Source organism: Lonchura striata, chromosome 20, assembly GCF_050655825.1.
Source record: "Lonchura striata isolate lonStrDom1 chromosome 20, ASM5065582v1, whole genome shotgun sequence".
Lineage (NCBI taxonomy): Eukaryota > Metazoa > Chordata > Aves > Passeriformes > Estrildidae > Lonchura > Lonchura striata.
Window position 1 is genome coordinate 15,783,515 of NC_140722.1, and position 27,049 is coordinate 15,810,563.

Below are 27,049 nucleotides of genomic sequence, written 5' to 3' on the forward strand. Positions count from 1 at the left end.
ATCACATTGGCAGCAGGGTGGAAGGAATCTATTGCTGAAAAACATTTAAAACCACATATCAACAGACATTTCCACAAGGACATCTAGGGACACACAGACAGACACACACTCAGCCTCAACTTAATGTACTTCATCTTTAATAAAACAGCCTTGATACACCCAGCATTGCAACAGATGTTTCATATCAGGCTGAAAATAGGATGATGTACTGCATGAAAGTTAGATTTGACATATTGGTGCAGTAAAAAGAAAGGAACCTTGCTAGTTTTGGGTGGACATCTTTGCCTAAAACAGAAAAATAAATTACAGCATATCAGTGCCTGTGCAGGCACAACGACATCCGTAGTTAAGGATGCCTAACATTTTCCATCACAGCAGCCTGTTCTAATTCTTTAATGCCTGTCTCTGACATATGCCTCAGAACTACTTTTTGGTTCAGACATTTGAAAAATGAGCAGAGACTTCTGTCGAACAAAGTGTAACCTTTTATTCAGTCCAAAAAATTAAAGCTTTGAAGGAGAAACTGGTCAAATGTCTAAACAAATTGAACTTTATCTTGCTGCTCCACTGAAGATATCTGCATAGCTGGTAAGTGCCTTACTTAAAGTACTCTAACATGCTCAGTTTTGTTTTAAACCAGTGTCCAAGATCCTCAAGTATTTTATCTAACCAAATTAGCTTTGCTGCTGCACAGCTTCTCCAAGCTGACAGATGAGAACATGCTTTATCACTATATTACCAAGACCAAGAGCAACTTCTGTATAAACCTGCCAGCTACAAAGCACTTAAAGTGCCTGACAGCACAGTAGCTAGCGAACAGGGACATTTTTCTAGGTTATACTGTTGCACCCATACACAGCATCCACAAAGCATGAGGCAGCAGCAGGATCAAGGGCTTAGCAAAGGCCACCCTCACCTCCCACCTAATTCTAGATTTAATTTGAAACACTAGCTGTAGGTCTCAGCCAACAGTGCTAAAAACCCATTTTCCTGCCCCTCCAGCAAGTAACCTATGCAGAAGGCACACTCAGTTTAGCAACCGAGGTGGTGCCCTGCTCGATGACTACCTTGCTGGCAAACAGAGTAGAAATTTCCTTATGGCATATTATAGTATTTTTTCCATAAGCTTTTTAAAGACATACAGAAACTTACACTGAAAATACTAAGGATGTGAGGTAATTCAAAAAACTTCAAATAGTATTGTCAGCTCCGCCTCTCAAGACTCCTTTAATCCTTGTTGCACATTCTTAATTTAAGCAGATTCCTGAAACAGTGCACTGCACAGATGATACAACAGACAAATAAGGCTATTAGTAGTCTTTTCTGTGAAATGATGGAGACCAGTCCCACACAAAGTCTCATGAGCAGTAACACAGCAATCACTTCCAATTTACCACACAATAATAGATAATGATCTCATAAATTAACTTGGCCTTTGCCCAGCATGGGTACTTAGAGAGTTCCAGTGATATTCAAATCAGAACACACAGGCTTTTTCCAATGGAGAGTAAACAACAGTGATACATACTGTCTTGATTATGACAGATCACAACAAATATATTTACACCCATCAATAAGGGTGGGCCCATGAGCATGAAAGAAATATACTCCATAAATCACATTGCCTCGCCTTTGGTACATTTTGCTAGTCAGCAGATGCAGTACCTATGAACATTAATTCATGTGTTTGCACAAGAACTAAGTTACAGAAATAATGTCAGTAAATATATTATTTTACACCAGAAACATTACACTTTTAAAAATGTAGATTCATATTCTGAAAAAAGTGTTTCAGTGTTGTGGGGAGAGGGTAGGGGGGAAGGCATCGATCCATTACATGGTTTCATATTGTGTGAGTCTACCCAGACTCACACAAACTGGCTTTAAGAGGAGTTAAGTGCCTGGTGTATTAAGAAAGCTTTTGAGAATCCTACTTAGTATCTTCTTCTGTCGTGGTACTAAAATAGATTCTTTTAAAAACCTATTGAAAAACATACATCCTCTTTGTTTTTAAGATTAGATCTTGGTATTTGCTCATCTAATAATAATTAAAGGCCTGTTAATGAAGTTAATGAGTTTTTGGCAAAACTAGACTCTCAGATTTGAGTGTACAAGATCAGAAACTACTAAAACCAAAATATGCTACTGAAGAAATCAAAATAGTTCACATTTTCCATGCATAGCATCAGTGCTTATATATGATTGATTTAATTGAAAGGAATAAGTACAGCTACTTAATACAAAGGTGCCGTTTCTAAACCCCAATTTGCCCTTGAAATATGGAAATGTTTTAAGCTCAATGCTGTAATTAAAATCTGATTATGTTCGAGTATATGCAGGTACACTTCATTTGGCTGCAAGAGGTATTTAGTTCAACAAAAATGCTTACCATTCAATATCTGAAGCAAAATCACTTGTCTATCTGTGTTATACCAACAAATTTGATCATTCCATTAATTAAGATCCCCTTTGCTCTATTTCTTTTTCATAATCCATACCATATTTCATTCATAGTGAGCAGAGCTTAGTAAATACAGTGCCTTCAGTGAAATTGCAAAATAAGGACAGAACAGAATCCCTCCCAAATCAGGTTAATTAATCTTTCCACAATACAGTCAGGTTATCACAGAGTATCTGCTGCAATTTACTGCCGAAAATAAAGCCGTAGTGGTATTGTGCATGTCTCTGGTCAAATAAAATCTTGTATTTATGGGGCTCAATTATTTAAAAATTAAGCAAGGTTGAGTAATAAAAGGGAAAAAGCCCAAAGGTTGGTATCCTTGCTCAATGGTACATAAAACAAGAGTAGTACGACCCAAAGAGGTATTAGAGATTGGAGAGTCAGAGTCGCCTTCAAGGCCTACAAGAAAAGGGCAATAGGCAAGCTTTATAGCTCCAACAAGGTAATTTCAGTTCATAAATAGTGATTGAACACTATTTTAGATAACATAAGGAATCCCTATCCTTACTTAAGAGATTTTTAATTCTTGACTGAATAAAACCTTGACCGACCAACACTAACTTTGCTCATGGTGTTTGGATTGATGCTAGCATAATTACACAATGTGTTTCAGTAAAATACCATCATCAGGGAGTTATGTACTACAGTCCAGAGATAATCTGGGATGTAGTACATAAGATACTGAGATAAACCATTATAACAATGGGCCTCTAACATAGGAAAGTAACATTAAACAAAGTAGGATCAATTGTAATTTTAAGATATATGACCACATTCTTTTTGGTTCTGATCTAAGAGGTCTGCTTTATTAATATCATGCATGCTTTAGATTTTGCATACACACATCAACAGTCCTATCTTTACTGGACACAGAGTATGTAATCCTGACCACAACATTCATTGGTACCATCAAGAATCTTTTTTCCCTCCCATTTATGAGAAAAAATGACATGCTTTTAAGTAAGGCTCTCAGGGCCCTCTTGATTTTTCTTTTTGGTCCAAACTTCTCTATTATTTACAAGGGGTTTCCATTGCATAAAAACCTTATGCTTCTAAGTTTTTTTAATGTTCTATTAAAGAAGCAGTACCTTCACTCTCATTAAAACCCATTTTTCAACAAATCTCACATTAAGCTCCCAAGGATTCCTCAAGCAGACAGAAAATCAGTCTTACTCATTAAAGGTTTTATACAAATGGCACTTCTCAAACACTAAAGTTTATCCGCAGAACTCTCCAAAGTGACACTATCAATATTAGCATAGAAAATCCAAGCAATTTTTTGGAAGATTAGTAACCATTCTGGAAGCTAATACAAGAGGTCTGCTACTACCAAAACCAGATGGGATGATATCCTTCCTCTTCAAGTGCCAAAAGCATTTATAATGTTTTCAGATCCTGTTCCTTCCTCATTTACAGATAAATGGCTAAGCAGTTGTGCAGTTCCACATCATCAGGAAGCAAACTTTATGTATTCTTATATAGTACACTGGTGGAAATGCCAGGACAGAGCTGTAAATTTTTTTATTATTACTTTTCCCTTACATTTCCTTGCATTTTTTCTTTAGTTCCCATACAAGCAGACCGACTGAACTGTATCTAACATTCAGCAAAACTCTGAGCTGGAGAGCCACTGTTTGGTCTTTAAAGTCAGTATTCAGTCATGTCTACACTGAAAGTTGTCATATTAGCATCTAATAAGCAAACAAAACATAGTAACTAACTGAGGAGCACATGGTCACGCATTTATGTCGTGCAGTTGCAGAAGACCTGCTATGAAGCGTGATGGATGCAATGCGTTTTCTTATCAGTAAATGCCACACTACATTCATCCAGCGAATGACCCTCTGCTACATCCCACACAGCATGGGAAGTTATGTTTAGGTACACTGCAATCAGAAGTTTATATTCTTGGGCACTGTCAAAATTATTAGGAAAAAGGTTACTAGTAATTGCCTTAGAATAGCTTCTCTTTTCAAAGTCCAGTATTTTTTAGTGTACCCAACAGTCCACTGAAAGTTCAAAAAGCTACAAAGCCTTATTCCTGAGCTTTCATCAGTATGAAAACTTCTTAGATTCTCACACAGATGAAGCCTATAAGTAACAGTGTACAAACAATAACAGGATAATCACAGCACACTATGGAGGGAACACAAGGGAAGAGCATACAAAACTTAAGCCTGATATCATTAATCCTCTTAAAGAATAAAATTAATGTGATCTTTTCTTCATTGAAAGTAGATTTATGACAGACAATATGCTCAAACCAGTGCCTGCATCCAGTCAGGACCAAAAGTCATTCATCACTCGTCTCCACCTCATACTGTTTACCTCTGTGTGTCATCTGTCTGCGAAACATGGCTTAGGAACTACAATGCTTTAATGAGCACAGCTACCTGAAAAAATCCACAAATTCTTCTGTCCTTTGAAGAGATCATTCTCCAAAGGTTTGCCTTCAACTGTCTCCTTTCATTTCTCTTTAATCCACCTTACTCTAACCAAGCCAGCTCACCTATTTCAGGGCACCTCCTAAACTACGGAGCACAGCAGTTGAATTTATAACAAGAGATAATTCCGAAGGAGGCACTTCCTTTCTTGAGACCAAAATCCCACTGAATAGAATGTCCAGAAAAAATTTCAGTTTCACTGCTCTCCAGCAACAAGTATAGAAACTGACATATCAATCTAATCGAATATTGAAGGCTAAATTGCTTACTCCAGAAGCTATGACCAAACCTCAAACAAACAATACCCAGCAATGATTCGCATTATATCTGCACTGAGCCCAGAACAGATTTAGCTAAGCAATCCTGTTTCATCATCAGTCTTCCAAAATAACATGAACACTTTGCTCAGAACAATTATCGGTTACTTCAGGAAGAAGAAAACTCTAGTACTAGTGATAGAGAATTAAAAACTAAAGGGAGATATATACACACAAGGATACGCTGTATCCCACATCTTAGGAGAAGCATCCTTTAATAGTACAAGTATTCCCCAAAAGCCTAACAGTGTTAGCAACCATTACATATACCAAGGCCAGGTTATACCATGCATTTCCTCAAGTTTAAGTGAGGTGGAAAACAGCAAACTATATACCATATTAACATAAAACATTTAAAAAACCCCTTTGTTTTTCTAAGGAATTGAAATTTTCTTCTCCTTCTTTAAACGCCTTAAATATCAACAGTTTATGAGAATTTATGCAGAGAAAACAAAGTAGTTGTGACAGAAAACCAGAAAACTTACCAAGCACAGTATTCACTAGAGCAGAAGCCAGTAGGAATGCCTAGAAATAAACAGCATATGAATGTGTTTTAGCATACTCTCAAACTTTACAATCTACTATGCAGGAATTTCCTGGTTCAAAACAACTAAGACTTCTAGCTGCTGGATATTCTGTGGCAGTCAGTTCTGTAGTTAAGCTCTACACTATTTGAAAGTATCTTCTTCTATTTTTAACCCTGCCATCTGATAATGAGAGTTACTGAAATGAGTGAAGAAGAAAACACTTTCCTCCTGTTGATTTTCCATTACACTTGTGGTTTTGTATAGATCTGCCTCGTACTCTAAGGCAAACATAACAAAAAGATAGGAGAGAAATGCCGGAAATTCTGTGTCTCATCAAAAATACAGAGAAACATAATCCATTTTACTCGTTGATACTGCATATACCAGAAATACTTACATTCGAGAGGAAGGCACAGCATGACTGTATAATAATGTAGTATTTTCAATTTCCTAACCTTTTTCTTCGCTGACAACACTCAACTTTTGGTATACTGCTTAGCACTGATCTGTCATTTTGACAGAAGAATTAATTCAGATTGATTCTTAATTTTTTTTATTTTTTTTAACTGAGTGGAGGAAAATGGAACAAATATCTATTGGCCATAGCACAACCTGTTCTTCCCTAGGTAAAATACTAGGAATAACAACCAAAGCATCACTGGAGTAAGGAGAAGTCTCCTAAACTAAGTGATAGGGATACAGTCAGTCAGTCACTCTAAAAAGAAAATTCTCTTAAGTCACCATGGCTTCTTCTTCAATGACCACTCTGACTCAAATTGCTACCTGTAGTTACCAAATCTACATTTGAGAAAAAGTCTCAACTAAGACTTAGAAATCCATCTCAAGCTTTAACTTTGCATCAAATTTGTAAAGTAACAAATTATATAAGATATCCGAAAGGTATACAAATCAATGACGGTAATTTCAGTACTTTTAATCAGCAAGCAACCAATTAAAAAATACACAATTCACAATACAATCCCTACATAAACTGGAAAAGATATTAAGGTTCAGGTCAAGTTCAACATGCTCTACTTTTAACTTTAGTCATTAGCAGTAAATACGTGAGAAAGGATTAGGAGCAGTCGTTGAAAATTTTATACAATGATTTAAAAAAAAGTTGCCCAACAAAGAGAGATAACAGAAAAGGAAGCACAATGGCCCTGACTTGGCCCAAGAGCTGTGGAAATGTGCTATGCTGTCTTAAAAAGACAAAATTCCATTAACATGCATTTAAAGGGTGTGGCAGCATCTCTCTGGCAACATGGAACAGGCACAGACTTTCCCAGGCATTTTCCCAGGGAAGACTGTGAGACGATCATAGAACAGAATGAGAAACGATTCTTATCTCCACTTATTGCGCCTGCTGTGGTGCATATGTGGAATGTGTCATGGAGATTTCTTTACGGAAGGGTGATTTCTTAATTGGACACTGGATGGTGTTTGGATTGATTGACCAATTAGGTCAAAGCTGTATCGGACAGGCTGTAAGGGTTACTGAGTTTCTTAGTGAGTATAGTATAATATAGTATAGGATGATTGATATAATAAAGCAAGTGATCAGCCTTCTGCAATCGTGGAGTCAATGCTAATTTACTCAGCTGGCGGCCTGCGGCAACAAAAAGGTTATGGTTTTGTATTTTCAATTAATACTATTAAGACAAGAGTTTGTTGTGATGTTGCTTACTTTTTACACAGCATAGTAGCTTAGCTCCCAAGCCAGCATTTAAGAAAACAAAAACCTCAACACAAAATATGCAGGATTCTTTAGGCCCTACCCCAAAACAGCATAAACCAACAATAAATATCTGTAGTGACAGGAAACACAAGACACATTCCAAGTACAAAGTCATCCACATATTGGAGAAAGGTCAGGTAGCTTTCAGTAAATAAGAGCAACTTGCACAGAAAAGAGCTTTAAGGTAGAAAAATTAGGTTGAACCTGTAGATCCCTTTGGTTTGATTTTTACCATTGTATGTGAAACTACAATAATTTAAAAAATAACCATTAAATAGTCTTTAAGATTAACTCTTTCACAAAAGATATGTTTCCTAATGTCTGTCTTTCTTTGTCTATTAAAGACAGGATAATTGAGATTTTTAGCTTAGCAGCATACAGTGCTTACTGGAAAGGTTAGTCCGGAATTACCATCGGAAGCAAGAAAAGATGTATTGTCACCTAGCAGTGATCATGTAGAAATAGGAACAGTTAACACACTGTAAAACAAGGAAATGAAGTAATATAAGCAGTAGTTGATACTTAGCATGAGAGTGTGAGAGTGGTTTATGCACAGTCTTACATATGAGAATTTAATTCTTGACAATTGATTTTTAGCAAGCACTTGCTTACCAAATAGCTTGAAGTTCCAGTCAGAAGAAGATTCCTAACTGGAATTCCAGCGATAAAACCATGCCTGCATGTTATTAAAGGAAACAGTGGAAAATTTCTCAGGCTGACATCCAGAATGTCTGCGGTTCCTTTTCATATTTCTCTTCGTACAACTTGCAAAGCAGATACTAAACCAGACGCTGAAAGCTTTTTTTTTCTTGTTGTTGGCTGTTTTTTGGGGTTTTTTTTTTCCTTATCTTTTGTGAAGCCTGGAAATTTCCACTGCTTTTAAAGAGCTTTTTAAAAAGCTGTCTCAAATATACTGCTCAAACAACCTACCACTTCTACCTAGATAGATTCTTTAGTTTAAAGCAAAAGTTGCATTGCTATACAGCAGACCTAAGACGAGGAGGAATAAAAAAATTTTGCTCATATACCAAAGCATTGCTTGGCCATTGTGAAATATTATTGTACTGTGTATTAATCTTTATAGAGGTCATTTGAGGTTCAGTTACAGAGAGACAGATGGGTAAGAGAAGACAAAAGCAGGTGATAAAGCTACCTTGTAGCTGTACATTTGAAAAGAAATTACAGTGATCAAATAATGGCTCTCCTTCAACTTAGTCAAATTTGCACTCATTTTCCATTGTTCCTAAATCCCACTTATCATCCCTGTTACCTGCTTATTGTCTCTCACACAGCCAATATAAGTTTGGCAAGTTTGCTAGCACTAGTTCTGAACCTCACCTCTACAAATCTTATTCATCAACCTCAAACATACATCACCAAACATTAGGGGGTTCAACAGAAAATCTACAGTTGTAATACAAAAGTCTTTGAAAGCTACTTCAGCCAGGCAAGATGTTTTCTGATTTCAGTTTTCTGTGCACTAATTAGAGAAATTGCCTTCCTAGTTTTAAAGGGGAGATCAAATGTACATTCTAGATTAACAGATGTTTGCTTTGTTCTATTTTAATCAAGTGAACAGTTCACAGATAAAGTGCTTTTGTTGCCATTAGCGCTATTTTTGAATCTATGACTAGATAAATACTTGAAACACTGATTAGGAGGGGATTCTTTCAATTACTACCTAAGAATGCTAAGCAATGTGCTGATTGACGTCTTGCCCATTGAGCCAGAAATCTCTACTCTGAACATCAAAAAGGCTGCCATAGAATATAAAACTAGGAGGGTACTATAACAAAAGATGCTGCTATGTCTGCTTTAGCTCATTGCAGCAGCAAAGATGGACCGAGCACAAAAAAAAAACCCTGCAAACTAAGTCCTAATTCCCTATTTCCTCCTAACCTCTCTAGCCTAGCCATTATGGGGAATGAAAAATTATTATAGGAGAAGATGTCTGAAAAGCCTATCCAAATCACTGGCAAAGATATTGCAAATTTTTGTTTGAAATAATTTCCTTAAGATGTAAGCTGCCAAAAATAGAAAACCATTTTAAAGTTGTCATTATTAACACAAGAAATTAATTTTTGAACCTTTACTAGTTCTTCCATAAGACTCAAAAAAAACAATGTAGCATTTCCATATTCTGATTGTTTATGTGCGCACACATGTATGCTCCTTCTAGACGTCTGTCAAAACGGTTTTAGAAAAAGTTTATCCACATAGAATGCTACCCCCTCAAACACACGTAGCAGCAAAAGGCAAGTAGCATAGTTTACCTTTTTCTGTACCTTACTAGCCTCCAGAGAATGTGATGAAAAAACACAGAAATGTTAAAATGTTCATATACTATATAGGGCAACTGGCAAAGTGTTAGAATTACAAACTGAGTGCACAAAGCAAAACCAGAGGAATGCTATCTTTGATTTAGATTTATCAAGTTCTTTGGACCAACACAGAATGAACAGAGAACAACTGACTGACTGTTCTGAACAATCATTTCCCCAAAATACTGGAGAGAACATGTATTTCACTGGGATTTTTTGCAAGTAAATAGTTTAGTTCTATCTTTTACTTAATCCTTCAATTAACAGATACGGCAACTAAAGTCACCCTATGCAATCCCTGTTACATTACCTGTTCAATCACTTTGGGATGTTTCAGTGAGGCAGGGCATTCTGTTATTAGACAAACAGTACACAAAAGACTAAATATCCTTCAACAGATTGAAGGCAAGGTAATTTTGTTTCACTTGTCAAAAACCAGTTTATTCATAACTGTAAATTTAAGAAGTCACCAATTAAGTATTATTAAAGTAACAGGATCCATCTGAAATATACCTCCCATTTATATGATGCACAAAATAATTTGATGTGCCATCACTCAACTAAATGCAGCATACAAAACCACAGTGAGTGGAAATACATTCCATAGCAAATTTAAATAGTACCAGTTAATTTCTTTTACAATTGCCTCTTTCCTAATACACTACCTCTAGAAATATCAATAGATTTAGCCAGGGGCAAAAGGGGGAAAAACAAACAAAAATAAACTGCATACGCAGACTGCCCCAGCATTCAGGTCAGATATCCTTGGCATAAAGGATTCCTCCCCTTTATTAATTCCTCCCCTCCCACTCTTCTCCATTTTTTTTATTATTAAAACAAGTCAGAAAAATATTTAAGGTATTTGTGAATACCCAAAAACCTTGAACATGAAATGCAAAAGAACTTGTATGGTATAGTCGTTTAAGATCACCTTTTCAAGAGAGACTCATTTAAATGCAGGAGCTGAAGAAGCCTGTAGTGTCAGACTGTAGTGTCCAATACCTTTTCACATGCGACAAATAGCTTAATTTAGCAGGCAAATATAATCAAGACACCTTTTATTTCCCAGAATTCTTGAAAAAATAAAAACATCCCACTTTTCTATGAAACTGTACCAGAGATATTAATAATGAAGGGTTTGTGATTGTGTTTTCTTGTCTATTATTAATAAATAAACCCCGCCATGATCAAAAGATAAGATTCTATTGTAATATGGATTTGCTTCTTCTTCCTAATCTGCATTTCGTCTCAGCTGTATGTTAGGGTATACATCAGTAATACAATCCAAAAACAAAACAAAACAAGCCCCAAAATCGGTAACTTGGCAATGCAAAACTTCCAAGCTAATAAATCCACAGCCAGGATGAACAAAGGCCTCAAAGGAACAGTTAAAAGAAACACAAAGGCACAGGTGAGCCCAAAAGGCATGCAAGTCATATTCCAAATAAAATCAGACTGGCAACAGAACAATATAATCAGGAGAGGTACTTAAAAGTGAGGCTGAATGCTGGGTTTATTTTGTCTATGACTTCCTGTATCCCACAGCCTCTATCTTCACATGTCAGCAGTGAATCCATCAAATCCACCGGTATTAGTTAAAATTAAAAAAAAAAAAAAAAAGTAGTAGTAACAGAGTTGAAGGAAATTCTTTATAACAGTTGAACAGCGGTAACAATTGAACAGCAGTTAACAGTAAATGTAATTACTGCATGTTATAATGCACGATCTTGTTTAAAAAACAAAAGTAACAAAACTAAAACAAAACAAAAAGCCCAAACCCCCCAAAAAGCACCCATTTTTTTCTGTTTCTTCTCAGCCCTATCTTTTATTGTCTGGTTTTCACTCATACACCGTTTCTATGAAGCTACATTTTGTATTCAGAACATACAACTTTGCTTAATGTGAAGCAGAACATTTTAAGATGGAAATATTCCATGAGAAAATATTTATTCTTATAATAGTGATGATAAAATTTTAAGCTTATTATAAGAATCCATTTTAACTGAATTTGCCGTCCCTCACACGTTCAGATTTCCTTTTGTTTTGTCTTGCTATTTCAGTTAGACGCCAACATACTATTTTCTGTTAACTTCTATCTAAAAGAGGAAGAAGATACTGAGGATTTAAATGAGTCTGAATATGAGCTGACAAATTGAGAAGCTTCACTTTTAAAGGAAAACTTGACTGTGCTTAGGAATAGGAGCAGAAACCACAAACACAACTAACTTTAGAACCAAAGAAAAAGAATGGTGGGAGTTACCTCAACCTCACGCTACATTCTAACTCATAATCACCCTATTTATATCCCAGAAACAGTAACACCTAAAGTGGCATGCGACCCGAGGCGGGGGTGGGGGGAAATCTCATCTCCACCCGTCAATAACAGTTTTATTACAGCTACGAGGCAGAAATGGGTAAGAGACGTGGTTCAGTTCCAGTGTTTTTTATCCCTTTTCTTACTACCAGAGATAAGAAGTAGACAAGAGAAGTCAGCTCTAAAACTTACCGAGACTACAGGATGACCAGGAGAATGCGGATATCAAGGTCTTTGGAACCGCCTCGGTACCAGGTAAACCCAGATGAATGATGGCGAGGGCCATTCTAACCGAGGTATTTCACCCACACCCTGCCTCTGCTCAGAAACCGTGGGTCAGACGATTCTAAACCCAAGTCCACAGCGACCTCAGGTCTCTTTGTATTCTACGAGGAACCTCCACCCAAAATCACCACACTGAAGATATTCATCACACGGCGACACGGGAAGCCTTCAGTCCACGCATCAATTCGTCGCCACTGCCCCAGGAATGCCCCTTCAAAACTCAGTCGCCAATAAAGTTACAATAGCCAGAAAGAGGTAAAGGCAGCCACACATTGCCCGGGGAATCCCCTCATCTCCAGCCCTGGGAATACTCCTCACACACAGCCTATCTACGCTCCTCTTCCTCCTCCCCTCAGGGAGCCACGTTTATATTGAGGAGGGGGGCGAAGGACAGAAAAGAGCCGTCCGTCAAGGCCACCCCCAAGCTTCTCCCTTCCCCGGCAAGGGGCAGCGCTCCCTCGGCCATCCCAGTCCCGCCTCAGCACTAGGAGCAGGGAAACGCGAGACTCCCCTCTCTCCACTCGTTACTCATTCCCTCCCCCCGAACCGCGCTCACCTGGGAAATGAGCCAAAGCTCAGCTACATCTCCATCTCCCCCACACTCAGCCCCGCACCGCCATTTTCCTCACTGCCTGGATTTAAATCGGGACCGGAGCGGAGACACCAGGCGGCGGAGGTATTGTGGGACCTGTAGTGCGACTCCGCGCGCGCGTCCGGGACCCGCACGGGAGCTCACGGTACTTGTAGTCCGCGCCGGGCTCGCTGCCGGCGCCGCCGGGCTCAGCCTGGTGCCAGCGCTCCGCTACCGCCTCTGCATCGCCGCGGTCTCTGCAGCAGGGCGTGCTCAAACCGCGAGGAGGAAGCGGTCCCAGAGAGGAAGCTGCCTGTGCCGTGCACCCCCCGGCTCCTTCCCGCGGCACTTGCCCCGTGCTTCTGGAGGTCACAAAATGCCGTATCTGTATCATTAGGAGCGTTCTACTGCGCACTAGAGTTCAAAATACAGTGCGGTACCGGCCTTGGATCGGGCGATGTCTCCCTGTTTCTGCTGAACTCCAGATGTGGGTCCTGACTGTATGTCTGGTCCTGTAGTCATGGTTCTTAGGGAGTTTTGGTTCTTATTTTCTTTGTGTGCAGTGTGTGTTTATACACGTTGGAGCTGCTCTCCCTGCAGCCACAGCCATGAGAGAGCAGGATAACAAAAAATCTTTTCTCGCGTTACTCTTAAAAATCTCACCATTTACACGGGGTTTCATTGACATGCCAGTGAGACGTGCAGCACCACCGAGAGGGCTGGAACTGTCGTGGTCGGTCTTTGAGCACAGATTCCGATCACAATACAGCCGTGTTCTCTAGCCTCACAGGGTGATCTCCCTGGAGCAGGAGCATCACAGGGAAGGCATGAGACACCCGGCATTAGCTGGAGCGCGGGAACAGAGGAAGAATAAGGCAGAGAAGAGCCCGAGAGGAAGACGAGGCACCATCCTCGGACACACTACCCTTTTGCTGTGGGGCAGCTGCCAGCCTGTGAGACGGGAACTGGGCAGGAACTTAAAACACTGGGGGGGCTGGCCTCCCTTTATTTTTCTAGAAGGTGCCCCTTTTGGAGGGGCGAGTTACATATGTAAATACAATTATTAAAGCAACATGCTTCTGTCCGGGGCTGCTGTCCAGGGTAGTTTGGTTTGGTTTTGCCTTCTTTGGGGACAAGTAAGAAGGGAGGGAATTGCAATCTGCGGGTGATGATGTTATTTTGGGCACCTCCATGTCACTTGGAGAGTGAAGATGCAGTGGAGGAGAAGGTGAGTAGGGTATGCCAGGGGTTAGGTAGTGTCCTTCCCAAAAAGGAAAGTTACAGCCCAAAATTGCTTGGAAGTTTAGGGGGGGGGGGGGTGTTTGTGCAAAAAATAAATATTAAAAACTGCAGCTTCTTCTCTCTCTCTCTCTCTCTCCCCCTGTCTATATATATGATACGTGATGCACTGGAATTTCTGAGTTAATGTTAAGTCATGCCAGATGATTTTTATAAGGCTAAATTCCAATAAATCTGTACAAAAACCCAGAAGCACTGAAGCACAAGAAGCTGTGTTGCAGGACGGTTTGCTCACTGTAATCACCGCAGGGCTGTGACAGTGATGCTGGGGCAGAGTATTGTGACTTAAAATGGGACTTGATGTGAGGAACAAAAAGGGGGCTGTAACATTGTGCCTGAAAACCCTGGCGAAGCCGGGATATTGTCAGCCTCTCTGATGGCCACTGTAGGGCTGGAGCCAAAATCAATGTGCGGCTAAGAAATGGACTGCAGGGCTGGGATCCTGAGAGAAAATGGAAAAGAAACTGTAGAACTGAGAACGGGACTGTGGGCATTGAGGTGAAATGATGCAGAGATAGTGACTGGGGACTTGGACGGGAGCTGAAATCACTGCGAGGCCACCTTCCCTCTGCTTGTAACAGGTGAGAGATGGAACTAAAGCCCAAAGGATTTTCTGCTCAGTGATTATACCTGAGTTTTATTGGGAACTCTCTCGGAATTCTAACACATTGTTCTGGAATGTGGCCATGAGGGTAGTTGAGTGTGCCAGTGCCCATCGGCAAACATGCAGTGCCAGAGCGAGAACCTTTGAAATGTAAACCGGACTTTATTCGATGGAATCCCGGCTGTGTGCTGCCCCAGGTCCTTTGTACAAATAGCGTACGGGGGTGCGGGGGAAACCGGAACTGTACATTCCTTGTGATATGTATGGGATTTGGGGGGGGTTAAATAAAAAGGAGATGCAAAATGAGGAATTGCTTTTAGATGTAACTACTCTTGTCCTAAAGGAGCCATCAGCTGTGTCCTGAGAGTTGAATTACAGTTCTATGTCTTGAAAGAGCCGCAAGCCTTTTAGGGGCAGCAATTTGTGTGCCGTGGAATGAGCTGCCCTCGAGAAATGGGTGAGCCGGAAATAGCCGAGGCCGGGCGGAGGGAGCCGAGCGAATGGAGGCGGGTGTAGGCGATAATAGGTGTTCAGTTACCTCTCTTTCCCCCGTTTCCGTGTCCCCCCCAAACCCGGCTCCTTCCTATCCTGTCCCTGCCCCGCTACTCCGTTCCATTCCCCCTCTCTCCCTCCTCTGTGCCCCGTCCCTCTTCCCTCCCCTGCCGGCCTTTAAATCCGAATTATAAATCCGAATGTGAATATAAATATGAAAAATACAAAACTAAAATACATTGAAATGCAGTTTAAAAGAAAAGGTTTTTTCTTTTGGTTCTTGTTGGGTTACAGGCAGGGTTTTTTTGTTGGCGTTCTTTTCCGCGCGAGATGTTTCGGGGCATTTGCTACCGAGGACGTTCCGCAGGGGACGGCGCCCGTTCTTTTTTGCCGCCGGCCCCGCCCGCGGCCCCGAGGCGAGCGGCGGCCCCCGACGGTGGCGGGCGGCAGTGCTGCCGCCTTGTGGACAGAGAGCGGTACTGCAGCCCCCCAGCCAGCGCCCGGCAAAACCACCGAGACGGGGCGGGAAGGGCCAGACCGGCCCAAAAACCACCGAGACGGGGCGGGAAGGGCGAGGGGCGGCAGCGAGCGGCGAGCGGGGCGGTGTCTGTGAGTGAGGGGAGGGCTGGAGGCGGCTCCGCGGCGCCGAGGATAGCGGCGGCGCGAGCGGCTTCCTGTCCCACGCCGGCCGCTGGCCGTACGACAACGCATTTGAGACTTTTTGTCCCTGCACGACCACCGTTTGTACAAGAACGCAGTTTAGACTTTTTGTCCCTGTACGAGCGCCGTCCGTACGAGAACGCATTTCAAGCTTTCTGTGCCTGTACGGCCGCCGTCCGTACGAGAACGCAGTTTAGACTTTTTGTCCCTGAACGGCCACCGTCCGTACGAGAACGCATTTCAAGCTTTCTGTGCCTGTACGGCCGCCGTCCGTACGAGAACGCAGTTTAGACTTTTTGTCCCTGTACGAGCGCCGTCCGTACCGGAACGCATTTCAAGCTTTCTGTGCCTGTACGGCCGCCGTCCGTACGAGAACGCAGTTTAGACTTTTTGTCCCTGTACGAGCGCCGTCCGTACGAGAACGCATTTCAAGCTTTCTGTGCCTGTACGGCCGCCGTCCGTACGAGAACGCAGTTTAGACTTTTTGTCCCTGTACGAGCGCCGTCCGTACCGGAACGCATTTCAAGCTTTCTGTGCCTGTACGGCCGCCGTCCGTACGAGAACGCATTTCAAGCTTTCTGTGCCTGTACGGCCGCCGTCCGTACGAGAACGCAGTTTAGACTTTTTGTCCCTGTACGAGCGCCGTCCGTACGAGAACGCATTTCAAGCTTTCTGTGCCTGTACGGCCGCCGTCCGTACGAGAACGCATTTCAAGCTTTCTGTGCCTGTACGGCCGCCGTCCGTACGAGAACGCAGTTTAGACTTTTTGTCCCTGTACGAGCGCCGTCCGTACGAGAACGCATTTCAAGCTTTCTGTGCCTGTACGGCCGCCGTCCGTACGAGAACGCAGTTTAGACTTTTTGTCCCTGAACGGCCACCGTCCGTACCGGAACGCATTTCAAGCTTTCTGTGCCTGTACGGCCGCCGTCCGTACGAGAACGCATTTCAAGCTTTCTGTGCCTGTACGGCCGCCGTCCGTACGAGAACGCAGTTTAGACTTTTTGTCCCTGTACGAGCGCCGTCCGTACGAGAACGCATTTCAAGCTTTCTGTGCCTGTACGGCCGCCGTCCGTACGAGAACGCATTTCAAGCTTTCTGTGCCTATACGGCCGCCGTCCGTACGAGAACGCATTTCAAGCTTTCTGTGCCTGTACGGCCGCCGTCCGTACCGGAACGCATTTCAAGCTTTCTGTGCCTGTACGGCCGCCGTCCGTACCGGAACGCATTTCAAGCTTTCTGTCCCTGTACGAGCGCCGTCCGTACGAGAACGCATTTCAAGCTTTCTGTGCCTGTACGGCCGCCGTCCGTACGAGAACGCAGTTTAGACTTTTTGTCCCTGAACGGCCACCGTCCGTACCGGAACGCATTTCAAGCTTTCTGTGCCTGTACGGCCGCCGTCCGTACGAGAACGCATTTCAAGCTTTCTGTCCCTGTACGGCCGCCGTCCGTACGAGAACGCATTTCAAGCTTTCTGTGCCTGTACGGCCGCCGTCCGTACGAGAACGCAGTTTAGACTTTTTGTCCATATACGGCCACCGTCCGTACCGGAACGCATTTCAAGCTTTCTGTGCCTGTACGGCCGCCGTCCGTACGAGAACGCAGTTTAGACTTTTTGTCCCTGTACGAGCGCCGTCCGTACGAGAACGCATTTCAAGCTTTCTGTGCCTGTACGGCCGCCGTCCGTACGAGAACGCAGTTTAGACTTTTTGTCCCTGAACGGCCACCGTCCGTACCGGAACGCATTTCAAGCTTTCTGTGCCTGTACGGCCGCCGTCCGTACGAGAACGCATTTCAAGCTTTCTGTGCCTGTACGGCCGCCGTCCGTACGAGAACGCATTTCAAGCTTTCTGTGCCTGTACGGCCGCCGTCCGTACGAGAACGCATTTCAAGCTTTCTGTGCCTGTACGGCCGCCGTCCGTACGAGAACGCAGTTTAGACTTTTTGTCCCTGTACGAGCGCCGTCCGTACGAGAACGCAGTTTAGACTTTTTGTCCCTGTACGGGCGCCGTCCGTACCGGAACGCATTTCAAGCTTTCTGTGCCTGTACGGCCGCCGTCCGTACGAGAACGCAGTTTAGACTTTTTGTCCCTGTACGAGCGCCGTCCGTACCGGAACGCATTTCAAGCTTTCTGTGCCTGTACGGCCGCCGTCCGTACGAGAACGCAGTTTAGACTTTTTGTCCCTGTACGAGCGCCGTCCGTACGAGAACGCATTTCAAGCTTTCTGTGCCTGTACGGCCGCCGTCCGTACAAGAACGCATTTCAAGCTTTCTGTGCCTGTACGGCCGCCGTCCGTACGAGAACGCAGTTTAGACTTTTTGTCCCTGTACGAGCGCCGTCCGTACGAGAACGCATTTCAAGCTTTCTGTGCCTGTACGGCCGCCGTCCGTACGAGAACGCATTTCAAACTTTCTGTGCCTGTACGGCCGCCGTCCGTACGAGAACGCAGTTTAGACTTTTTGTCCCTGTACGAGCGCCGTCCGTACCGGAACGCATTTCAAGCTTTCTGTGCCTGTACGGCCGCCGTCCGTACGAGAACGCAGTTTAGACTTTTTGTCCCTGTACGAGCGCCGTCCGTACCGGAACGCATTTCAAGCTTTCTGTGCCTGTACGGCCGCCGTCCGTACGAGAACGCAGTTTAGACTTTTTGTCCCTGTACGAGCGCCGTCCGTACCGGAACGCATTTCAAGCTTTCTGTGCCTGTACGGCCGCCGTCCGTACGAGAACGCAGTTTAGACTTTTTGTCCCTGTACGAGCGCCGTCCGTACCGGAACGCATTTCAAGCTTTCTGTCCCTGTACGGCCGCCGTCCGTACGAGAACGCATTTCAAGCTTTCTGTGCCTGTACGGCCGCCGTCCGTACGAGAACGCAGTTTAGACTTTTTGTCCCTGTACGAGCGCCGTCCGTACGAGAACGCATTTCAAGCTTTCTGTGCCTGTACGGCCGCCGTCCGTACGAGAACGCAGTTTAGACTTTTTGTCCCTGTACGAGCGCCGTCCGTACGAGAACGCATTTCAAGCTTTCTGTGCCTGTACGGCCGCCGTCCGTACCGGAACGCATTTCAAGCTTTCTGTGCCTGTACGGCCGCCGTCCGTACGAGAACGCAGTTTAGACTTTTTGTCCCAGTACGGCCGCCGTCCGTACGAGAACGCAGTTTAGACTTTTTGTCCCAGTACGGCCGCCGTCCGTACCACAACGCATTTTAGGATATCTCTCCCTCTCTAGACGCCGTCCGTCCGAGAACGCAGTTGAGGCTTTTTATCCCTCGGAGGCCGCCGTCCGTACCGTAACGCTTTCTGCATTTCTGTCTCGCGCCGGCCGTCGTCCTCCACGCGTCGCGAGCCCGGTGCCGCCGTGATGGCGGAGGGCGGTGGGACCGGGCCCGGGCTCGCCCTGGAGGCGCTGGCACCGTTGGGACACCGGGGGAGGGCCGGGGACAACGGGGGAGGGCGGGCGGGAGCATCCGGAGTGGACCCGGTAACGGCACCGGGACCGGGAATGGGATTATTGGAGGGGGGGGCCGGGGATAGACACGGAAAGGCCCCGGAGACCCCGGGACTCCCGGGACGCCTCAGGACTGTGAGAAACTGCATTGACTTGTTTGTTCATCAAAAGTATGAAATTAGGATAAAAGGGGGGGAAGTCGGGACATGGAATTTGCAGGCTTGGCTGGTAACCACAAACAAAGATTGTGAAAGATTTTGCAGGACTGGCTGGAACTGATAACCGCAGTGGAAACCCATTGTTGCTGAAAACTGATAAACCGAAGTGGAAGAAGACACACCACCCCACTTGTGAAATCCATTGTTTTTGGGACTGATAACCACGGTGGAACGAGACTCATCACCCCCACTCATGCAAGATAAAAAGGGACTGAAGAGAAGGAAAGGTTGTCAGCTTTTGGCGGAGCCAGGCTCCCAGCTGAACCCAGCGCTGTTTTGCTTGCTATCGCTTGCTGTAATTAATAAAATTATTAATTGATCTTAAAAGGCTAAATCAAATTATTCGCCTCAACTTATAACAGGACCCTCCCGGGAACCCCGCAAAAATAACCAGGAGCCCCCCGGTCCCGCAGGGCGAAGGCGCTGGCGCTGACCGGGAACCGGGGAGTGGAAGCGTCCATGGACTGGTGAGAGGGGGACCCCAAAACCACCCCCGGGACCCCCAAAACAACCCAGCGGAATCCCCCAAAAACAGCCCCGGTACCACCAAAGAAACCCAGCGGGATCCCCGAAAAACAGCCCTGGGAATCCAAAAATTCCCTTCAGGAGCCCCAAAAATCCCCCTGGGACCCCCAAAATTCCATATAGAACCACAGAACCCCCCCGGGATCCCCAAAAACCTCCTGAGACCCCCAAAATTCCCTTCAGGACACCAAAACCCCCAAAAGACCCCCAAAATTCTATTTGGGACCCCCAAAATTTCTCCCAAAAATCTGAGGTCCCCAAAATTCTCCCCAGGATTCAGAAACCTCCCCTGGGATACCCAAAATTCCCTTTGGGACCCCAAAAACTACCCTGGGACCCCAAAATTCTCATCAGGGTCCCCAAAATTCCTCCTGGGACCCCCAGAAGCCCCCTGAAACCCCCAGAATTCTTTTCAGGACCTCAAAACCTACCCCAGGACCCCCAAAATTCTACTCGGGACCCCCAAAATTCCTCCCAAAAACCCCCTGAGACCCCCAAAATTGTCTCCAGGAGTCCAAAACCCCACCTAGGATGCCCAAAATTCCCATTGGGACCCCAAAACACCCCCCAGGACCTCCAAATTTCTCTTTAGGACCCATGAAATTCCTCCTGGGACGCCAAAAAGCCACCTGAAACCCCCAGAATTCTATTCAGGAACCCAAAACCCCACCCAGGACCCCCAAAATTTTACTCGGCACCCCCAAAATTCCTCCCAAAAACCCCCTGAGACCCCCAAAATACTCCCAAGTACTCCAAAACCCCCCTGGGATGCCCAAAATTCCCTTTGGGACCCCAAAAACCACCCTGGGACCCCCAAAATTCTCATCAGGGTCCCCAAAATTGCTCCTGGGACCCCCAAAAGCCCCCTGAGATCCCCAGAATTATTTTCAGGACCCCAAAACCCCCCCCAGAACCCCCAAAATTCTATTCGGGACCCCCAGAATTTCTCCCAAAACTACCTGAGACCCCCAAAATTCTCCCCAGGACTCCAAAACCCCCCCTGGGACACCCAAAATTCCCTTTGGGACCCCAAAAACCACCCTGGGAACCCTAAAATTCCCATCAGGGTCCCGAAAATTCCTCCTGGGACCCTCAAAACCCCCTGAGACCCCCAGAATTCTTTTCAGGACCTCAAAACCTATCCCAGGACCCCCAAAATTCTACTCGGGACCCCCATAATTCCTCCCAAAAACCCCCTGAGACCCCCAAAATTCCCATCAGGGTTCACAAATATTCCTCCTGGGACGCCCAAAAGCCCCCTGAAACCCCCAGAATTCTTTTCAGGAACACAAGACCCCACCCAGGACCCCCAAAATTTTACTCGGGACCCCCAAAATTCCTCCCAAAAACCTCCTGAGATTCCCTAAAATTCTCCCCAGGACTCCAAAACCCCCCCTGGGATACCCAAAATTACCTTTGGGACCCCAAAAACCACCCTGGGACCCCCAAAAGCCCCCTGAGACCCCCAGAATTCTTTTCAGGACCTCAAAACCTATCCCTGGAACGCCAAAAATTCTACTCGGGACCCCCAAAATTCCTCCCAAAAATCCCCTGAGATCCCCAAAATTCCCATCAGGGTCCCCAAAATTCCTCCTCGTACAACCAAAAGCCCCCTGAGACCCCCAGAATTCTCTTCAGGACCCCACAAACCCCCTAGGACCCCCAAAATTCTATTCGGGACCCCCAAAATTCCACCTATAAATGCTCTGAGATCCCCAAAATTCTCCCCAGTACTCCAAACCCCCCCCTGGGATGCCCAAAATTCCCTTTGGGACCACAAAACATCCCTCAGGTCCTCCAAATTTCCCTTTAGGACCCCTGAAATTCCTCCTGGGACGCCCAAAAGCCCCCTGAAACCCCCAAAATTCTCTTCAGGAACCCAAAATCCCCCCCAGGACCCCCAAAATTTTACTCGGATCCCCATAATTCCTCCCAAAAACCCCCTGAGACCCCCAAAATTCTCCCCAGGACTCCAAAACCCCCCCTGGGACACCCAAAATTCCCTTTGGGACCCCAAACCCACCCTGAGACCCGCAAAATTCCCATCAGGGTCCCCAAAATTCCTCCTAGGACCCCCAAAAACTTTGTGAGACCCCCCAGAATTCTCTTCAGGAACTCAAAATCCCCACCCAGGACCCCCAAAATTCTACTCGGGACCCCCAAAATTCCTCCTAAAAACCCCCTGAGACTCCCAAAATTCTCCCCAGGACTCTAAAATCCCCCCTGGGATGCCCAAAATTCCCTTTCGGACCCCAAAACACCCCCCAGGACCTGCAAATTTCCCTTTAGGACCCCTGAAATTCCTCCTGAGACCCCCAAAAGCCACCTGAGACCCCCAGAATTGTTTTCAGGAACCCAAAACCCCCCCAGGACCCCCAAAATTCTACTTGGGACGCCCAAAATTCCTCCCCATGACCCCCTGAGACCCCCAAAATTCTCTCCAGGACATCACAGGGCCACCTGGGACACCCAAAACCCTCTCCAGGACCGCAAAATCCCCCCTGGGACTTCCAAAATTCCCTTTGGGACCCCAAAACCCCCCCTGGGACCCCCAAATTTCCCTTCAGGACACCAAAATTCCTACTGGAACCCCCCAAAAACTCCCAGAAACCCCCAAAATTCCCTTCAGAACCCCAAACCCTCCCCAGGACCCACAAAATTCCACTCGGGACCCCCAAAATTCCACCCAAAAACCCCCTGAGACCCTCAAAATTCTCCCCAGGACTCCAAAACTCCCCCTGGGTTGGCCAAAATTCCCTTTGGGACTCCAAAACCCCCGCTGGGACCCCCAAAATTCCTATCAGGGTCCCTGAAATTCCTCCTGGGACCCCCCAAAACCCCCTGAGACCCCCAAAATTCTACTTCAGGACCCAAACCCTCCCCAGGACCCACAAAATTCTCTTTGGGACCCCAAAATTCCTCCCAAAAACCTCTTGAGATACCCAAAATTCTCCCCAGGACTCCAAAACCCCCCCTGGGACGCCCAAAATTCCCTTCAGGACCCCCAAAACCCCACTGGGACCCCCAAAATTCTATTCGTCACCCCAAAACACCTTCTGGGACCTCCAAATTTCTCTTTAGGAGCCCTGAAATTCCTCCTGGGACCCCCCACAAACTCCCAGAGGTCCCCAAAATTCCCGTCAGAACCCCAAACCCTCCCCAGGACACACAAAATTCCACTCGGGACCCCCAAAATTCCTCCCAAAAAACCCCCGAGACCCCTAAAATTCTCCCCAGGACACCACAAGCCCCCCTGGGACACCCCAAATTCCCATCAGGGTCCCTGAAATTCCTCCTGGGAGACCCAAAACCCCACTGAGACCCCCAAAATTCTCTTCGGGACCCCAAACCCCCCCCCCAGGAGCCCCAAAATTCCCATCAGGGTCCCCGAAATTCTTTCTGGGACCCCCCAAAAACTTCGTGAGACCTCAAAATTCCCTTCAGGACCCCAAACCCACCCCCAGGACCCTCAAAATTCTGGTCGGGACCCACAAAATTCCTCCCAAAACCCCCCTGAGACCATCAAAATTCCCTTTGGGACCCCAAAACCCCTCCCGGAACGCCCAAACTTCCATTTGGGAACCCAAAAACCCCCGCTGGGACCCCCAAAATTCCTATCAGGGTCCCTGAAATTCCTCCTGGGACCCCCCAAAATTCTACTTCAGGACCCAAACCCTCCCCAGGACCCACAAAATTCTCTTTGGGACCCCAAAATTCCTCCCAAAAACCTATTGAGATACCCAAAATTCTCCCCAGGACTCCAAAACCCCCCCTGGGACGCCCAAAATTCCCTTCAGGACCCCCAAAACCCCACTGGGGTTAGGGGTTAGGGGTTAGGGTGTGACTTAAAATGACATTTATCACACTACTTAGAAAAATTGACAGCATGACTTTCTAACATTACACATACAATATTTATTATAACATTTGCAAAAAACCAATCACAGAATAAGCATTTTTCACAGTGGGGAAAATGGGAAAAATACGGGGGAAAGGGGAAGAAAAAGTGGGAAAAAAGCGAGGGAAAATGTATGAAAAAGAGAGGAAAAATATGGGGGGGGAAATGAGGAAAAATGTGGGAAAAGGGAAAAATGTGGGGGGAAAAGCGGTGAAAAGTGGGAAAAAACCCAAGGAAACATCTTTTCCTCCTCCGAGTAATTTCTTCCCCATTATGGAGCTTTTTTCCTATTTTCCCCCCGTTTTTCCTCTTTTCCGGCTCTTATTCCCCTTTTTTCCCTCCTTTTCCCCACTCTAAATCCTATTTCCCCCTCCACCTTTTCCACATCCCCCTTTCCCTCCCCAAATCCCAGCAGCCGCACCCCAGACCTTTAATTTAAAATTAAACTTTATAAATCCGTGATCGCCCCCCCCTCCCCGCGCTCCCAGCCCCACTTCCCCCCTTTCCCGGCCTTCACCGCCCAAATTCCCACCCCGCTGCCTTCCCCATCCCCATTCCCCCTCCCAAACCCCATTTCTCCCCTCACAATGCTCGTTTTTCCCAGGAAATTCCCTCTTTTCTCTGGAAATTCCCGCTTTTCCCGCGCCCCCCCCCCCATCGCCTCACATGGCGGCCGCTTCTCCTCCGACCCAGCAAAAGAGCGCTACGGGGCTTCCCGGCCGCTTATATACCGGGACGCCTCCGTTTACGTAACGCATGCGCAGTTTCACTGTACGGCACCGAACACGCTTCCACCCTCGGTGCGTGTGTGGCGCATGCGCCGTGGCGATGTTACGGCGCAGCCGCCATGTTGGTTACGGGAATCCGCCTCAAAAGGCCGCCGGGGTTGGTTTTAAGGGGCTAAAAATGCGCGCGGAGGTGACAAAGAGGGGACAAAAAGGGGGAAATGAGGGGACAAAAAGAGACACGCAGGCCTGGAGGGACACGCGGAGGGGAAATGGCCACTTACGCGTGGACGAAGAAGGGGAGAGCACTCATTGGACGAGGGCGAGGCACACTGACAAATCACAGCTCGCAGTGCGCGTGACGTCAGGGGTTTCTAGGCAGATTTACGGGGGACCACCTTTTCGGCTATTTAGGGGACCCCAAAAGTCCCAAGTCCCCCCAAGTCCCCTCCGCACCCCAAATCCCCCAAAATTCGTCCCAAAAATCCCACTAAAAAAAAATCCTCCCAAAAATCCACCCCAAAGTCCCTAAAAAATGCCCTAAAAATCAACCAAAAATCGCCCCAAACCTCCCCAAATCCCATAAAAATAAAATTACTTCCCAAGAATTTTCCGAATCTCCCAAAGAATCCATCCCAAATTCCTGAAATCTCAATTAAAAATCCCCCAAAATTAAAAAAAAATTCTCAGGACAGACTAAAAACACCCCCAAAATCCCAAATAATCCCTAAAATCCCCTAAACCTGCCCGAATGTTAAAAAAAAAAAAAAAAAAAATCTGAAAAATGCCCTCCCCAGATATCCCCAAATTTTCCAAAAAATTCGCAAAAAAACCCCAAACAAACAAAAAACAAAATTACCAAAGAACCCACAATATTATTTATATAGTTTATAGAAACGGCTTTTTTATTGTTTTTATTTGGTTAGATGGAGGACTTTAGTGGAAAAAGTATGAATATACATTTTATTTTGATATCATTCTAAATACGGAAATATAAATTCAGTGTATACATATATATATAAAAATATAAAATAGAAATAAAAATAGTATTAGGCAGAGATAGACTATGAATAACACCATACATCAATCTACATTTAAAATGTAAATTTGACTATAAATGCGAAAAATAGAAATAAATTTAAACGGAGTTTAAATAAAGATTTTTTTTTAAGATTTTTACTTGGATAGAGGCAGGGTTTTATTTTAAGCAATACAAACCTTTTAGAACTCTAAATCTAACTATAGAAATATGTAAGCAATCTATTAAGATATGTATAAAAATATAAAATATAATAAAATATAATAAATGGAATAAATGTAAGGAATTATGAAAATACAATTATATATCAATATACATTATAAATCCGAATGTGAATATAAATGTGAAAAATGTAAAAATAAACTCTATTGAAATGCAGAAATTCCCTTTGGGACCCCAAAACCCCCCCTGGGACCCCCAAATTTCCCTTCAGGACCCCAAAATTCCTACTGGAACCCCCCAAAAACTCCCAGAAACCCCCAAAATTCCCTTCAGAACCCCAAACCCTCCCCAGGACCCACAAAATTCCACTCGGGACCCACAAAATTCCACCCAAAAACCCCCTGAGACCCTCAAAATTCTCCCCAGGACTCCAAAACCCCCCCTGGGACGCCCAAAATTCCCTTCAGGACCCCCAAAACCCCACTGGGACCCCCAAAATTCTATTAGTCACCCCAAAACACCTTCTGGGACCTCCAAATTTCTCTTTAGGACCCCTGAAATTCCTCCTGGGACCCCCCACAAACTCCCAGAGGTCCCCAAAATTCCCGTCAGAACCCCAAACCCTCCCCAGGACACACAAAATTCCACTCGGGACCCCCAAAATTCCTCCCAAAAAACCCCCGAGACCCCTAAAATTCTCCCCAGGACACCACAAGCCCCCCTGGGACACCCCAAATTCCCATCAGGGTCCCTGAAATTCCTCCTGGGAGACCCAAAACCCCACTGAGACCCCCAAAATTCTCTTCGGGACCCCAACCCCCCCCCCCCAGGAGCCCCAAAATTCCCATCAGGGTCCCCGAAATTCTTTCTGGGACCCCCCAAAAACTTTGTGAGACCTCAAAATTCCCTTCAGGACCCCAAACCCACCCCCAGGACCCTCAAAATTCTGGTCGGGACCCACAAAATTCCTCCCAAAACCCCCCTGAGACCATCAAAATTCCCTTTG

General features: G+C 45.2%; 1 protein-coding gene and 1 long non-coding RNA gene across 20 annotated transcripts in view; one reads left to right on the forward strand and one right to left on the reverse strand.

Moving 5' to 3' along the window:
- The window catches only part of NCOA3 (nuclear receptor coactivator 3), a 68,829-nt gene extending 55,529 nt beyond the window's left edge, over nt 1–13,300 (reverse strand). For 3 of the 19 annotated variants that reach the window (XM_085558369.1, XM_085558370.1, XM_085558359.1), the window contains exons 1-2: nt 12,964–13,103; nt 5,708–5,747 (exon numbers count right to left, since the gene is read on the reverse strand). Coding sequence is in view for 5 of the 19 variants with exons in the window: in XM_085558373.1 (XP_085414499.1) it covers nt 5,708–5,747; nt 12,315–12,408 (134 nt within the window). In the remaining 14 variants the exon portion in view is untranslated. Of the gene's footprint in view, nt 1–5,707; nt 5,748–12,314; nt 12,891–12,963 lie in introns of those variants that run through there. The other 16 variants (XM_085558355.1, XM_085558358.1, XM_085558357.1 and 13 more) reach the window with 10 other exon arrangements.
- A 5,867-nt stretch (nt 13,301–19,167) lies between these two features.
- LOC144247143 (uncharacterized) lies at nt 19,168–20,021 on the forward strand. Its single transcript, XR_014949721.1, has 2 exons — nt 19,168–19,309; nt 19,731–20,021. It is a non-coding gene; the product is annotated as an uncharacterized LOC144247143 (long non-coding RNA).
- Nucleotides 20,022–27,049: the final 7,028 nt, after the last annotated feature.